Below are 17,089 nucleotides of genomic sequence, written 5' to 3'. Positions count from 1 at the left end.
TTCCAACAATTAAAGTATATATTTTTTTCTCATACTAACTTATTCAGCAGTAAGTTCTTTTATATTATATTGACAATTGAAAAAATAGAAATTTTAAAAAATAAATTTTGGACCAAAGTAACTTTCACACCAATTTTATAATTGAAATGTCTTATTGAGGCATTGGATAACTAGAATTTCAAGGTATAATACAGAAGAGAAAATAAAAATAACTTAAGAATTTTCTCCTCTCCTCACAGCAAATTTTTACTCTGAAAGCTAAAGGTGAGAAGCTGAGTAGCTAAGCATTTCTTTCAGTAGAATTCAGACCTTCTAAATAAGAAGATACTAGTAAATTCAACATTTTTTTCAGATAAGACCTTTAAACTACATGACAGGAGTCAGAGTATAATGCAATAGAAATTTACCAGATTTCACAAGGTCTAAGGCCCAGGTTTGAAAAATTTTGCTAAATAGAAGGTATAATCACAAAATAGGAAACTTAAAAAATGAACTCACTGCAAAATTAAAAATTGAAAAAATGAAATAACTGAAATTAAGAAATTGATAGATGAGATTATATAAAGTTGAAGAGACTGAGTGAATGGGAAGATAAAGCAGAAGAATATATCCATCCTATAGTCATAGATGAATGTAGGCATGGAAATTGCATGCCAAAAAAAAATACAGAAGACAGTTTTTAAAAATAATACTATATGTGTAATTGTTTTTACAAAGGAGGAGAAAGGATAGAATTGTAAAGAAACAGTATTGCAAGAGATAATGGCCAAGAATATTCCAAAGAAGAAAAAAGATAACAAGCCACAGATTGAAGCTATACTACATCAACCCAAGTAAAGTAACTATAAAGAAAATCATATCTAATTTCATTACATAAAATTCATATACATTAACTTAAAACCTAGATACAAAGAGAAAAGTTTTAGGCAATCAGAAAAAAAGGCATATTATCCTCAAAGAAGCAACAGAAAGCCTAATCAGTAACTTCTTAATAAGAATATTGGACACTACAGTAAAATGCAATTATTGTATTTTCAAAATATACTTCTAAATCATATATATCCATGAAGCTTCTAAAAGAAAATGCAAGAAAATAACTTCATGGATTTTTTTGTAGACATTTTTATAGGTTACAGAAACACAACAATGAAAAAGTTTTAACTGAACTTCATCAAAATTACAAATTTCTATTCATGAATAGATACCATTAAGAAGTGAGTTGACAAGATATGTCATTAGAAAATGTTCATTATAGGTTAATCTTTCAAAGAAATTTTAAGAACAATACATCATAAATGCTAATAGTAAGTAATAAAAAAAGACAAGCAGCACATGTAAAATTGGTAGAAGTCTTGAACACACACTTTATAAAAGATTTTTGAGTGGCCAAAAATCCTAAAAGTGTGATAACAATTTAGGCATCAGGTAGATGTAAATTAAAAACACAATGAAATTCTATTTAACACATTGGAAAGCCCCTCCCCCCCAAAAAAAATCCAAAACAATAAAGAAACCTGACATTTCCAAATGTTGGAAGATGTGAAGGTGCTAGAGTATGCATACATCGTGTGGGAGTTAAATTTGATACATCTTTGAAAGTCTGATCGGAGCTTCCTATAAGCTTAAGCACATGGACTTTTCTGGTGGCAGAGTGGTAAAGAATCCACCTGCCAATGCAGGAAACACCAGTTCAATCCCTGACCCAGGAAGATCCACTGGAGAATGAAATGACAACCACTCCAGGATTCTTGCCTGCGGAACCCCATGGATACAGTCCATGTGGTCGCAGAGAGGAGGACACAACTTAGCAACTGAACAACAATAGCAATTAAGTTAAGCACACATTTGCCAATGACCCAACAATCCTTTCCTGGGTATTTACCCAACGAAAATATATTTCCACACAAACACCTTTTATAAAAGGTCATAATGGTCTATTCATGATAACCATAAACTGGGAAGAACCTAAATGTCCATTATCAGATAACAGATAAATTGTGATATATTCATATAGTGGAATAAGACTACATGCTAAAAAAGGAATAAACTACTCATATATACAGTAACATGGATGCATTTGAATGACATTACATTAACAGAAAGAAGGCAAAGGTCAAAGGATGTATTCTATATCATTCCATTTATATGAAGTCCAAGAACAGGTAAAGTTAATCCAAGGACACAGAAATAAGAAATTTATTGTATCCCAGGATGGAAGTAGGAGAGTTATCAGGGATTGCTAGGAAAGGACACAAAGGAATGCAAAGTTGGATATATAATGTTATTAAAATTCAAGGAACTTAACACTAAAGATATAGACATTTTAGTATGTATATGTTATACCTTAATAAATAAATAAAAATGACATAAACATTTTGTACTCTTTAATCATTAAAGATACTGAGTAAGAAATTACTCCACCTCCAACAAAATAAATTCCAATTTACACACTCTCAACAAAAATAAGAGTAACACTTAATAGCTTGGTTTAAGACTATCTTAATACCAAACCTGACAAAGACAATGTAAGAAAACGTAAGTTCCAGCCAATCTCTCCCATAAATATATAGGTTTTAAAAATCTTAATGTAACATTGGCAATTCAAATTAAATTAATTGTGTGTGTGCATGCACACTTATGTATGTGTATAAAATCACAATCAATTTGGATTTATCCTAGGAATACAAATTTATTTTAACAGTTCATTAATACAATTTACTGTATTACAAGGATACAAAAAGAAAGGTCATTTTATGTGCAAAAAAGGAATTGATAATATTCACATTCATTGCATAATAATGTAAACCAGAAAAATAAAGGAATTTTCTTCAAAACTCCATGGCAAACATATACCTAATGATGAAATTTAATTAATTACTTACTAAATTATTAGCAATGAAATCTTTCTATTTGAGTTCGGAAATTCTCCAGGTCAGAGTACTGGAGTGGATAGCCTTTCCCTTCTCCAGGGGATCTTCCCAACCCAGGGATCAAACCCAGGTCTCCCACATTGCAGGTAGATTCTTTACCAGTTGAGCCATAATGGAAGCCCAAGAATACTGGAGTGGGTAGTCTATTCCTTCTCCAGAGGATCTTCCTGACCCAGGAATCAAACTGGGTCTTCCGCATTGCAGGCAGTTTCTTTACCAACTGAGCTATCAGGGAAGCCTCTCTTGGGAATGAAGCAATACTATATCATATCATTGCTTCTATTTCATATTTTTCCTGAGGCAGTTTCTATCCAATGCCATATATCAAGTAAAATAAATAATCAAAAAGAAGAATAATTGTTATTTCAGATGGCATGAATTTGCATGAGATAATCTATACTGAATTATTCAAATAAATACATAAATTTAGCAAGTTTGCACTGCGGAAAAGTTAATGTATTTACATAAACCAACACAATTAGAGGCTGAAAAAAATGTTTAAAGGTTTATTAACCATTACAACAAAAAGCATAAGGTACCTAGAATGAATCTAACCAATGTTTTGTAAGAGTCCACAGAGAAAACAACAAATCACAGGGATATTGAACTGCAAAAAGTCAAAAGTAAAGAAAAATATCAAAAGAAGGAAATTAGAGGATTTAGTCTACATTATATCTAGTGTTATTATAAAGCTATAATAAGTAATATTTTGTTATCTTGTTAAAATATTAGATAGCTAAGACAATGCAGTATTATAGAACCCAGAAATAGATGCAAATAAAACAAAAGTAGACAGAAGAACAGTAGGGGGAAGGATAATATTTTCAATAAACAACCTAACTATCTGTTAATTAATAGAAAATATTAATAAATTATATGTATCACATAATGAAGTAGTTTACAATACGGTTGTTCTCAGAGGGTAGTTGGGGAAACCCTAATGGGCCCTGAGGTTCTTGCAGGTGTTTTACAAAGGCAAAGCTGTTTTCATAATAATGCTGTGATGTTATTTGGTCTTCACTTCTGTAGTCTCTCAACTATTCAGAATCAGATTCCACTTATAGGAAGTCTGAAACCAGGAAAAAATAGTATAAAGTGGCAGAAATAAAGTGTTTGTTGTATCTAGGGGTGGAAGGGGCTTCCCTGATAGCTCAGCTGGCTAAGAATCTGCCTGCAGTGTAGGAGACCCCAGTTCAATTCCTGGGTGAGGAGATCCCCTGGAGAAGGGATAGGCTACCCACTCCAGTATTCTTGGGGTCTTCCCTGGTGATTCAGATGGTAAAGAATCTGCCCACAATGCAGGATATCTGGGTTCAGTCCCTGGGTTGGGAAGATCCCTGGAGGACAGCATGGCAACCCACTCCATAATCCTTGCCTGGAGGATTCCAGGGACAGAGGAGTCTGGTGGGCTACAGTCCATGGGGCTGCAAAGAGTCGGACATGACTGAGCGACTATGCACAAGCACAGGGGTGGAAGAATGGGAGGTATGAGGGGTGATAGTTTCAGTTCCACATTCTAATGTACCTTTAAGAAATTACCACTTGTAGAGCTTTTCTGTTGTATCAAAGTTAAATATATGCACAATTATTGAAAAAGATATTTAAACATCCTTTCCTTCCAAGTAAATACTTGCATGAAATTACATGTCCTTCAAAATATTCAACTGAATAGCATATAGCAAAAAAAATGGAGAAACTGATATAAAAATCCAACTTGCTTCTACTGATACACTTATTAAGGAGTTTTGGAAAATGTGAAACAGTGACACACTTCCTATATTTTTGTTTAGAAAAATATAGTTATTTTACATAAAAATATAGTTATTTTGCACTATTTATATTACCTTTAATGATTTTATTGTTATATTAATAAATATTTTGTTTTATTTTCAATTTTAATACATTGATGGATATGTATCTGTTTGTAATGTGATGATCCCTGTACACTTATGACATGTGTACTTTTATATCTGTCTACTGTATTTAATTGTTATTCAGTCCCTAAGTCATGTCCCACTCTTTGTGACCCCATGAGCTGCAGCACAGCAAGTCTCCCTGTCCTTCACTATCTTGTGAAGTTTGCTCAAACTCATCTCTATTGACATAGTGATGCCATCTTATCCTCTGTCATCTCCTTCTCCTCCTGCTCTCAATCTTTCCCATTATCAGGGTCTTTTCCAATGAGTCAGCTCTTTGCCTTGGGTGACCAAAGTACTGTAACTTCAGGTTCAGCATCGGTTCTTCAATGAATATTTAGGGTTGATTTCCTTTAGGATTGACTGGTTTGATCTCTGCTTTCCAAGGAACTCTCAAGAGTCTTTTCCACCACCCCAGTTCAAAAGTATCAATTCTTTGGTGCTCAGCCTTCCTTATGGTCCAATTCTCACATTTGTTTGTGACTACTTGACTACTGGAAAAACCATAGCTTTGAATATAGGGACCTTTGTTGGTAAAGTGATGTCTCTGCTTTTGAATACGCTGTTTAGGTTTGTCATAACTTTCCTTCCAAGGAGCAAATATCTTTTAATTTTATGACTACAATCACTGTATGCAATGATTTTGGAGCCCAAGGGAAAAAAACATCTGTTACTGTTTCCACTTTTTCCCCATCTATTTACCATGAAGTGATGGGACCAGATGCCATAATCTTAGCTTTTTGAATGTTGAGTTTTAAGCCAACGTTTTCACTTTCCTCTCTCACCCTCATCAAGAGGCTTTCTAGTTCCTTCGCTTTCTGCCATTAGAGTGGTATCATCTGCATATCTGAGCTTCTGTACGTTTCTCCTGGTAACTTTGATTCCAGCTTGTGATTCATCCAATTCAGCATTTCACATGATGTACTCTGCATATTCCCTGTTGGCTCAGATGGTAAAGCATCTGCCTACAATGCTGGAGACCCAAGTTCAATCCCTGGGTAGGGAAGATCCCCTGGAGAAGGAAATGGCAACTGACTCCAGTACTCTTGCCTGAAAAATCCCATGGACGGAGGATCCTGGTAGGCCCCAGTTCATGGGGGTCGCAAAGAGTCAGGCATGACTGAGCAACTTCACTTCACTCTGCATATAAGTTAAATAAACAGAGTGACAATACACAGCCTTAATGAGCTCCTTTCTCAATTTTGAACCAGTCCATTCTTCCATGTCCAGTGCTAACTGTTGCTTCTTGACTTGCATATAAGTTTCTCAGGAGACAGGTAATATAGTCTGGTATTTCCATCTCTTTAAGAATTTTCCACAGTTTGTTTCCACTAAATCAAAGGCTTCAGTGTAGTCAATGAAGCAGATGTTTTTCTGGAATTCCCTTGCTTTCTCTATGATCCAATGGATGTTGGCAATTTGATCTCTGGCTCCTCTGCCTTTTCTAAATCCAGCTTGTACATCTGGAAGTTCTTGATTCATAGGCTTCTTGTTGAAGCCTAACTTGAATGATTTTGAGTATTACCTTGCCAGCTTGTGAAATGAGCTCACATGAGAATTGAGCTCATTTCACATTGTATTAAAAAAAAAACCACTTTATCAAAATATAAAAATATTTTATTGGCAGTAATGATTTTATGTGATAGGGTAAATGAATCTGGAAATGAATAGAATCTTTACTTTTAAGTTTGGAAACATCAACTTTATTTTCTCATTACTCCTCTTTTCCATATTTAAACAGAGATGGAGACTAAAAAAGTATTTACCAAAGTTCTCATGATTTTTAATGATGTAACTGTTTGGCTTTCCTTTAACCATTCTGTTATCTGAATTAATAAAGCAATCAAACAGTTTTTGTAATTCAATTTCAGACTGGTTGGATAAACTCACTCAAGATGATTACCAGCAGTGAAGATATTATCTCAATACAATAAAAAATTACCAAAGGAACTCAGAAATATCTGCCTAGTTTTTTAGGTCCTAGTCTAAAGATGTCAAGGAGAAGGAGCTGAGGTTTTGGAGAAAAAAAAGAAAGATGAAGTGTTAGAAAGAATGGAGAACAAATATTTGTTATCTCCTACTATGTACAGGAACTGTTGATTTTTATAAGATAGGTGATTTTTTGTTGTTGTTGTTGGAAAATAACATATCAAAGATATATGCTTTCATGTAACAATCAATGATAAAATCAGAGGGCAAAAACAAGTCTGTCTAGTGCCAAAGTTGGTGGCTTTCTAATTATCATAAATGCATCACAATCACCAGAAGTTGTTTAAAGATGGTAAATCTCTATTCATAGAGTTATTATTCCATATTAATCTATTATTCTAGTAGTTGCTAGAATTACACTCCTAGAGAAGTAGAAACGAGCTTGACTGTACTTGACGAAAACATTATTCAATAAGTCAGCCCATTTTAGATATCTTTGGTGTCCCCAAAATGATCCATAGATAAAACATATGAAAAATAGTATTCAAGAAGATATTTCCTTAGCCAAAACCCTGTCTACTTTCATATAATCACATTTCAACAAATTTATCCTTTGGATGAACTAATTCTCTCTGGATATAAGTGACTCTTCACTTGAGTCTCCTGATTTGGACACACTTATAAAGGTCATATATCATATTTCATTTTTAATGTATAGGAACTTGAACAGTAAGATTAAAGAAGGAGGGGTAAAAAATAAAAATAGGAAAACAAAACTGTTCTCCCCACCCCCACCCCCCAAGACTTTCAACTTTTTCTCTCAGGATCCAGTATTAACTTTCACTTTCACAGCAATCTCAAAAGTATGCCTCTTAGTCAGTTCCCTAGAGAAAATGGTAAACCAGTAAAAACAGAGACAGTACAGTCATTTTTGGCATGAGAGCATAACTTATTTGAACGTATCAGGAAGCGTTAATAAAATGTAGTGACACAATATAAATGGAAATGTGATATACTGTAGAGTTATAGATTAAAGAGTCTCTTCTCCTAATATAAATGTCAGTCTAGCAAGGGAATGGTCTAAAGCTCTCTGGTGTCTATCAGGCCAAGGGGTCATCCTGGGAAGATACAGTCCAGTTCGTGCAGAGATCCACAAATAGAACACTGCAAATAAGCAGAGGGATTTATGTCTTTATGCATTTCAAAAGATAATGTTTCAATTGGATAATTATAGTGTTTAACTTTGTGGAATATCAGAGTCCAGATTTGAAAAATATCTTAGTTGAAGCAGCCATTTATGAAAAATAGTTAATTCATTGATTTAGAAAAATTTTAAAAGAAAAGCAAAAAAAAAAAAAGAAAACACCATATATTATACTCCATTTCAAGTAATAGCCAAAATAATAAAGTTCTCTGAGATAATATCTATATGGTAGGTAAACTCTCAAACCCTTAATTTATATCAAAATTATTATTAATAGTTTGTATTTTGTTAAATGTGTTCTTTGTGTCGTTTTTTAAAGTGGAACATTTACTAATTTTATCTTTTGAAAGTAGTATATTTAAATATATAGATTGATAAATAATATTTGGCAGACTCCAATTTCACCTTATTTTTAATATTACAGTATTACACTGTAACATAATAATATACTATTATTAAAATGTCTGTAATCAAAGAAAGAAAGAACTAACAAATATAAAGATTATTCCATTTTTCATACCATTTAAAAAATTTTAAGCCTTAAAGCACTTCAATTGTGCATTTTTCCCCAAGGCAACATGTAGTACATATATTTGTTCAATTCAAAATGCCCACAATTATTAAGGACCCACCACCTACCTCACTACTGAACCAAGCACTTAAGGAAGGGAAGATGAATATGATACCATCCCCTCCCAAAGGGAATTATAATTTCATGGGGAAATGAAAAGACAAAAATCATTTAAATCTATTATAGTAATTTAGGTGAGGGATTAAGTTTAAAAACAATTAGAATACTCCTCCCTCAGTAAGTAATATAAGAGTCAAGTCTAAATGCATTATGTATTCTAACCAAGAAGTGAAAGGAAGTCTGTCCCGGGAAAGGAAATGATATGGACAAACAGAAGTATGTAATGATATAGTACCTTCTGTTCTCCATCTGTGTGTGTGTGTGTGTGTGTGTGTGTGTGTGTGTAAAAAATAGAAAAGGAAGTCAGTTCAAATAATGAATAAAGTGTGAAGAAGGTCATGACAGATGATGCACCTTGAATAGAAGTTGTTAGGTGATGACTTTTTTTCAAGCATGATATAATCAGATGGCAATGGCAATCCACTCCAGTACTCTTGCCTGGAAAATCCCATGGATGGAGGAGCCTGGTAGGCTCCAGTCCATGGGGTCGCACAGAGTTGGACAGGACTGAAGCGACTTAGCAGCAGCATAATCAGATGTGTGTTTTAGCCTCATTGATTTGAGTGTGTTGCAAAGTTTTGAGGGGTAAAATCCAATACACAAATCACATGGAACTCTGTTGTAGTTACTCAAGTGATAATAAAGATCCAAGCTAAGTCAACATAAACACAAATGGAAGAAAGGCAGACAGCCTTTTTTTGTGCTCGGGTTTTCTAGTCGCACCAAGGACTGCCCTGGTGGCTCAGACGGTAAAGCATCTGCCTACAATGCAGGAGAACCGGGTTCAATCCCTGGGTTGGGAAGATGCTCTAGAGAAGGAAATGGCAACCCACTCCAATATTCTTGCCTGGAAAATCCCATGGATGGAGAAGCGTGGTAGGCTACAGTCCATGGGGTTACAAAGAGTCGTACACGACTGAGTGACTTCACTTTCTTTCTCTCTTTCTAGTCGCAGAGAGTTGGAGTTACTCTTCTCATTGTGGTGGCTTCTTGTGGAGCTCAGGCTCTAGGTATGAGGGCTTCCGTAGTTGCAGCAGACTGGTTCAGTGGTTGTGGTGCAGGCCCTAGAGAGTGTAGCCATCAGTAGCTGTCACATGCCGGCTCAGTACTTGTGGTGCATGGACTTAGATGTTCCACAGCATGTGGATTCTTCCCAGACCAGTGGTTGAACCCCTGTCCTCTGCATTGACAGGAGGATTCTCAACCACAGCACCACCACGGCAGTCTAGGAACCACGTTTTTTTTTTTTTGAGAACTAAAATTATATGACATTTTTATTTTAGGATGCAAAAACAAAAATGAGCAAACAAACAAACAACAAAAAACTTGAAATAGGCTTGTCAAATGATATAAATTCATCCTTTCCATGGAAGCAGAAGGTAGATCAGTACAGGTTATCCTCAGGCCTCATACATCCTGCTTCACTGCTGCCTGCACTCTGCTGGGTTTTGATCCTTCTTTGGGTCATAGTCTGGATCATTTTCCTCATCTCCTTCTTCTTCCCCTTCCTCATCGGCTTCTTCACCTTCTTCATCATAATCATCATCATCATCTTCAATAGCTTCTCCAGTAAAGTATAACACTGATCTTGGGATTATATGCTCATGTAAAAAGTGACCAATTTCAAAGTCTGCAGCGAGGATAGCTTCAGAATCATCATCCAGATCTCCACTCTCAGGAACTTCAGGAGGGGCAAAAAAATTACAGAAACAGTCATTAGAAACTGTTTTGGTCACAGTACGAACTGTCCCACGTCCCTTGTGTTTCTGCTTCTTCTTAATCGTTTTCAAAGTGACATTCTTCCCTTTTTTCCAATCTATCTGGCACCCTGTACAACCCATAAATTCTGGTCCCTCAAAAGAAAAGGGATCAGAATCATCTGGTTCTGACCTCATCCTATATGTCTTTGTCAACACTTCATTTGTGAAATATTCATTGGGTTCAAAGTGAAATTCTAAGACAAAACTCATAGGTTGACCAGCATCTGAGAACTTCACTTTAATATCTTTCAAGTGCTACAGAATAGGTTCATCATGTTCCTGAACCATATCACTGAGCAAGTCAACATTCTTAAAAACGGTCAACCAAACCTCAGGAATTCCCTTGGGATCTTCTTTTTCTTCATCCTTTTTCTCATCTTCAATCTTGGCCTTTTCTTTTAGCTCCTCCGAAATTTCATCTTCCTCATCTGGTTTCCATTCACACTCTTCTTCTGTAGGTTCATAAATGGCATTAATTATCTCAAATCGCTTATCAAACAGAGGCTGATAAAGAACAGCATACTTTCTTTCAAGATCATGAACTTCCTCATAGAATTTGGCTTCTATCTGTGCACATTTAACTTGAAGGTTTTTGAGAGCATTCACTCGTCTTTTCACTACCCTAGGCAAGCTTTCAACGTATCCTGTTGGTGTTTCTACCAGACCATCAAGTCTTTCTTGAAGGGCTGCAAGAATCTGAGGATTTTGCATCATCTGAACAGTCAGCTGACGCGCTTTGATATTTGTTTCTTCACCAGTTTCTTCTTCTTCTACTTCTTCAGCATCATCCAAATCTTGATCAAGTTCAGACTGTTCTTTGTTGTCGATGTCTGCCATGTTGTACAAATGCCAAATATCGGTGGCGAGCGCGGAGCCGAGCGGCCCGAGCTGCGCAGGCAGTGACTCAGGGCGGCGGCGGGAGGAGCAGGAGCGGAACCACCTTTTAAATTGTATGTAAATGATGAAATGGTAGATGTGGCTAGCAGGATTAAAGTGTAGCCTGACTGGCTCCACAAAGTCCTATCTTGGGTATTATATAGATGGAGGTGTTATTAAGTAATATGAGAAATGCAGAAAGAACACTGGGACATTGAGAGCAAGGAGAGAGTAGTGAATGAGTTTGGGTCACATGTGAAACATCCAAGTAGTTATTCACTAGGTAATTTGTATAAATATTTTTCTAAAGTTTAGAATAGAGATCAGGTCAAGAAGCAAATATCTGGCATAGAAAACAGCACACATTTTTAAGAATACAGCACACTTAAAAAAAAAATCCACTATTTAAGAAGTCTTACAAAGACAATACCACAATGGAGGATGGTAAAATATGATTTAAAAATATAAAAGACAAAATAAAGAAGGGTGAGCACTGAAGAATTGATGCTTTCAAATTGTGGTACCAGAAAAAACTCTTGAGAATCCCTTGGACAGCAAGGAGATCAAACCAGTCAATCCTAAAGGAAATCCACCCTGAATATTCATTGGAAAGACTGATGCTAAAACTGAAGGTCCAATACTTTGACCACCTGATCAAAGAGCCTCCTCATTGGAAAAGACAACATTGCTGGCAAAGATTGAGGGCAGGAGGAGAAAGGGGTGGCAGGGGATGAAATGGTTAGATAGCATTATTGACTCAATGGACATGAATCTGAGCAAACTCCCCAAAATAGTGAAGGACAGGGAAGGCTAGCTGCTTCAGTTCATGGGGTCACAGAGAGTCAGACACAACTTAGCAACTGAACAAGAAGAAGAAGACAAAATCAATAGAAAGATTGTCAAAATGTTGAATGGGAAGGGTGACTTGTAGATTTCACTCACAAGAACTCCTCTGAAAAGGGAGAGTGGATGAGAGAAGGGCAGAGAACAAGGGAAAGAATGATTGAACAAGCAGAAAGAATTTTGTTTGAAACAATCTTAAAACTGAAGAATAGATACAAAGTTATTTAGAATAGGAGGAACTTGAACAATGCAGCTGATACAGAAGAGCACCAATGCAGATAAGCATTCGTGTGGTGCTTCTTAAGAAGAGATGAGATGGAATCAGGAGCCCAGAAGTAAGAATTGGCATCCTTCTGGAGAAGAAGGGGAAGACCTCTCAAGTATTGAGGATAGAAAGAAAATATAATCATAGGGCAATGTAGATAAATTGACCTGTACGAAGGGAGTGAAGTTCGGTTCTTTGTGATTGTTCATAATTTCTTGAAGAAAAATAGGATGTAAGCTTGTAGGGGTTGAGGAGAACAGGTCTGAGTAGATGGATTAAAGAAGGCAATGAAAAGTATGACAAGGAATCTAACAAAAGATAAGAAAGGTAAAGAAACACAGTATTGTACATTGTTAATTAGAAATTGACTGACGATGTTAAATTCAGTATACAAATTCAGCCCATTCCATCTATCCAAAGGCTAACTGTATATGAAATGGGCTGTAATGTAATGGCTTAGAAAACCTAAAAGGGAACCCTAAGCAATCTGAAAATTTTGAGAAAATGCTTGAAGATGTAAAACAAATGGAATTGAATTACAGGAGAAATGGAAGAAAGAATATTGTAGCTAAAGTAAATGAAACATATAAGAAAAAACAAGAAGCATAGCAATAATTACCTTACCCCAACTTATTCCTAAAATAACAAGTTTGTTCTCAAAATCAAATAACAAATAGTAATGAGAGAGCAGCGTGAGTGACCATTTCACTATACAATATTTTGTTTGGAAAGATTCAATCTCAAAAGATAAAGATTGCATGATTTATAAGATATCCTCAGTAAAAAAATATTATTTTATACAAGAATCCTTTTATAGATATAAAATTATAAAATCTGTAAGTTCAAAGTGAAATTTTTAATTCAGAGTGTATTAAATACAGTTAAAGCTAAAATAATATCTAGTTTAAAAAGGATTAGATGTATGGTAGAGAGAATCTCCTCTAAAAGAAAACATGAAATTTTATCAGCTTTTAAGAATCATTCAGATTATTGTTGCTCAGTCACTCAGTCATGTCCGACTCTACAGCCCCATGGACTGCAGCATGCCAGGCTTCCCTGTCCTTCACCATCTCCTAGAGCTTGCTCAAACTGATGTCCATTGAGTTGGTGATGCCATCCAACCTCTGTCATCCCCTTCACCTCCCACCTTCAATCTTTACCATCATCAGGATCTTTTCCAATGAGTTGGCTCTTTATGTCAGGTGGCCAAAGTATTGGAGCTTCAGCTTCAACATTAGTCCTTTCAATGAATATTCAGGGTTGATTTCATTTTGGATTGACTGGTTGGATCTTCTTGCAGTCCAAGGGACTCTCAAGAATCTTCTCCAACACCACGGTTCAAAAGGCATCAATACTTCGGCTCTCAGACTTCTTAATGGCTATATGAATGGTCATTCAGATAGATCAATTTAAAAATTTCAGAGACAAGAAAATATTGCAAGAAAATTTTAGATGTAAGCAACTATCTTGGATCATTTTCTTACACACTAAAAATGAAGTCTGATTCTTATAATTTCCTTCTTCAAAAATTATTATCTCTCCTGCCTCTAGAAGAGTATTTTTAACTTTGATTTCTTAGGTTCATTAAGAAATACTATTATATTTTATATACTTTACATACTATTATATGTAAAAATAGTACATATTTATGTTTTTCTGTGCAAAGAATGCATGGACCTCCCTAGTATTGTCAGGTATTTGACCTGCACTAAGCACTCAATGGAGAAGGCAATGGCACCCCACTCCAGTACTCTTGCCTGGAGAATCCCATGGACAGAGGAGCCTGGCAGGCTGCAGTCCATGGGGTCGAGAAGAGTCGGACACGACTGAGCGACTTTACTTCACTTTTCACTTTGATGCGTTGGAGACGGAAATGGCAAGCCACTCCAGTGTTCTTGCCTGGAGAATCCCAGGGACAGAGGAGCCTGGTAGGCTGCCACCTATGGGATCGCACATTTGGACACGAATGAAGCGACTTAGCAGCAGCAGCAGCAGCAACATATAATGGAGTTAGAAAAATTTAATTTCACCAAATTATAGATTTATTGTCCATTTAAAATTTGAATGAAATCAGTGAATGGAAAAGAAAAAAAAAGTTCTCATCTTATAATGACCACTGCTTTTAAATAGCATTGTTTAGATCTATGATTTTTTTCGTATAATGTGTATGTAGCAGCACTATGTATTTTGGCAGTGCTATACACTCCCTGTTATATCTCATCACAAAGTACATAATACCTAGTTGTTCCATTTTTGATGATGTTAAGAATGATCAAAGGAATTGGGAAACTGAGACTCAGGTACAAGCCATGCCAATTAAATCTGCATATCCATGGCTGAGAATCCTCAGTGGTTTTTAGAATTCACCAGGTAATGCTGCTAATGTGACAAAGTTTGGGATCCAGTGGATCAAAGTGATGCTAACTTAATCTATGTATTTACTTAACTCTGTTTTAGTATAATGATCATTGCTTAGATAGTCCCTTGGACTGCAAGGAGATCCAACCAGTCCATCCTGAAGGAGATCAGCCCTGGGATTTCTTTGGAAGGAATGATGCTAAAGCTGAAACTCTAGTACTTTGGCCACCTCATGCGAAGAGTTGACTCATTGGAAAAGACTCTGATGCTGGGAGGGATTGGGGGCAGGAGGAGAAGGGGACGACAGAGGATGAGATGGCTGGATGGCATCACTGACTGGATGGACGTGAGTCTCAGTGAACTCCAGGAGTTGGTGATGGACAGGGAGGCCTGGCGTGCTGCAATTCATGGGGTTGCAAAGAGTCAGACACGACTGAGCGACTGATCTGATCTGATCTGATTATTTTATCATGGTACACAAATGATGGCTTTTTAAAATTCTATCATTATTTCTGAGATCATTTGCTGGACTTTGATAAAGAAAATTTTCTCATTAACTCTTTGGTTAAGGTAAAGTACAGTTTCTACAAGAAATCTAGATAAAATTTGTCATATTTATCTTGACTTTCTTTAGAAGTGGTGTTGGTAACTATAGTCTATGTACTGTATATGGCCCATGCCTCTTTTTGTGTGGCCCATAAGCTAAAATTATTTTGTACATTTTCCACTGGATATTAATAAAAATAAAGGAGAACATGCAACATTAAGTAGACTTTTTGAAGAAGAAGGAGGAGGAAAAGAAGAAGGAGAAGGGGTAGGAGAGGGAGAAGAAACAGAGACTGAATGTAGACCCTAAATTCTAAAATATCTACTTTGTGGTCTTTTACAGAAAATTTGCCACCCCCTGGTTTAGAATAAAGAGTGTGTGTCCTAGCAAATCACCAAAGGTAAAGATAAGCAATAAGATTTTTAAAATATATATGTACTCATGAACTTTAATATAACTTGGGGTTTCAATCATTGCAGTTACTGTTTTCTTTGACACTATAGTTTTCCTAATATTAAGCAGTGGGAACACATTCAGTGGTTTCCTAGTTTTTTTAGTTAGTTTTGTTTGGAATGTTAGTGGATTCCAGTGATACTTGATAGTGTCCTTTGTTTCTGGCACAAGATGTTCCAGGACCAGATTGTACTTTTCTTGCTCTAGACTTGTAACCAACCATTTCTTTAAGAGTTTTGGTTCCTTTTAGTGGGGCATCATAATTAGAGATCCAAACCTGGGTGTTAGTGGTGTTAATTACTATTGAATCATCTATGTTTGTAGACTAGCTTGTTATTTTTCTATGCTTTTTCAATAAGTGGAGCTTGAAAGTAGTTATTTGTTTTAGAAATATAAAAATAAAGTATTAAATCTTTCTGATATTCCAAAATAATTTATAAAACTATAAATATTTTTCATAACATTTGATTTTACTCAATATCTCTTTTGTGTTGAAATCTTAATTGATAATATCAGCATAATTTCTTGTTTTATCTATAATATGTTTAAAAATAATACTATTAATGAATATAGTTAAAATTATGTGTCCTTGTTTTATGTGTATTTTTGTTTAAAGACACATTATTTAATGTGTATGGTTGTTTCATTAACACTGAACTCAAAGCCAGCAGCACTATTATGTATCTTAAAAGTAACTTTTCTAAGTTACAGATACATTTTCTCTGTAAGGCACGTAATAGCCTACTTGCACTTAGGAATACTGGATACCACTTTAGCACTATGCTTGGGGTCCATTTTAAACAGCAAATTCACCACCAAAAAAAAGCACAAAAATGTGGACAACACACACTAATGAGATGGTGACGAGAACACATATTTATAGTACCTGAGCTAAAGCAAGGCAGTGCATCACCTTTCTGACCATCACTGAGAATTTGTACATTGGGGAACTCAAAGAACATGAATGGTTGTGAAAGATCTGTGAGTATTGATTTTGTGGTTACAAATAAATTATAGCAACTAGACAGATTCTCAAATATGGAATCTGTGAATATTGTGAATCTGTATGTGAAAGATTCACAGGTAACATATAAATAGGGAAGAGATATGATATAGAAAGTGTAGGAAAAGGTTATATCAGATTGACTCCAAGCTTGGAAATTTTAACCTGGAAGAATCTATGAATGAGACAAGAGCATTACAGATTTTATGCTGCCAAGTGATAAGACTGTAGTTTGGTTTTATAATGATCAGTCTATTTATGTGGTGGGGGAGAGAGGTGTGGTGAGAAAGAAGTTAGAGACAATTCCAAAGCTA

The 17,089-nt window shown here is 35.6% G+C and overlaps 1 protein-coding gene and 1 pseudogene across 1 annotated transcript; both read right to left on the bottom strand.

The window, feature by feature from the left end:
* Positions 1 to 9,926: 9,926 nt before the first annotated feature.
* On the bottom strand, positions 9,927 to 10,640 carry LOC139182690 (nucleosome assembly protein 1-like 1). The gene has a single exon (XM_070787676.1). It carries the CDS (start codon positions 10,638 to 10,640, stop codon positions 10,092 to 10,094), a length of 549 nt encoding a protein of 182 aa, XP_070643777.1. The 3' UTR covers positions 9,927 to 10,091.
* LOC109558083 (nucleosome assembly protein 1-like 1 pseudogene) lies at positions 9,927 to 11,267 on the bottom strand (annotated as a pseudogene).
* Positions 11,268 to 17,089: the final 5,822 nt, after the last annotated feature.

This window comes from Bos indicus, chromosome 4 (assembly GCF_029378745.1).
Source record: "Bos indicus isolate NIAB-ARS_2022 breed Sahiwal x Tharparkar chromosome 4, NIAB-ARS_B.indTharparkar_mat_pri_1.0, whole genome shotgun sequence".
Lineage (NCBI taxonomy): Eukaryota > Metazoa > Chordata > Mammalia > Artiodactyla > Bovidae > Bos > Bos indicus.
Note: the sequence above shows the minus strand (reverse complement) of the source record. Positions and strands in the feature narration are given on the sequence as shown.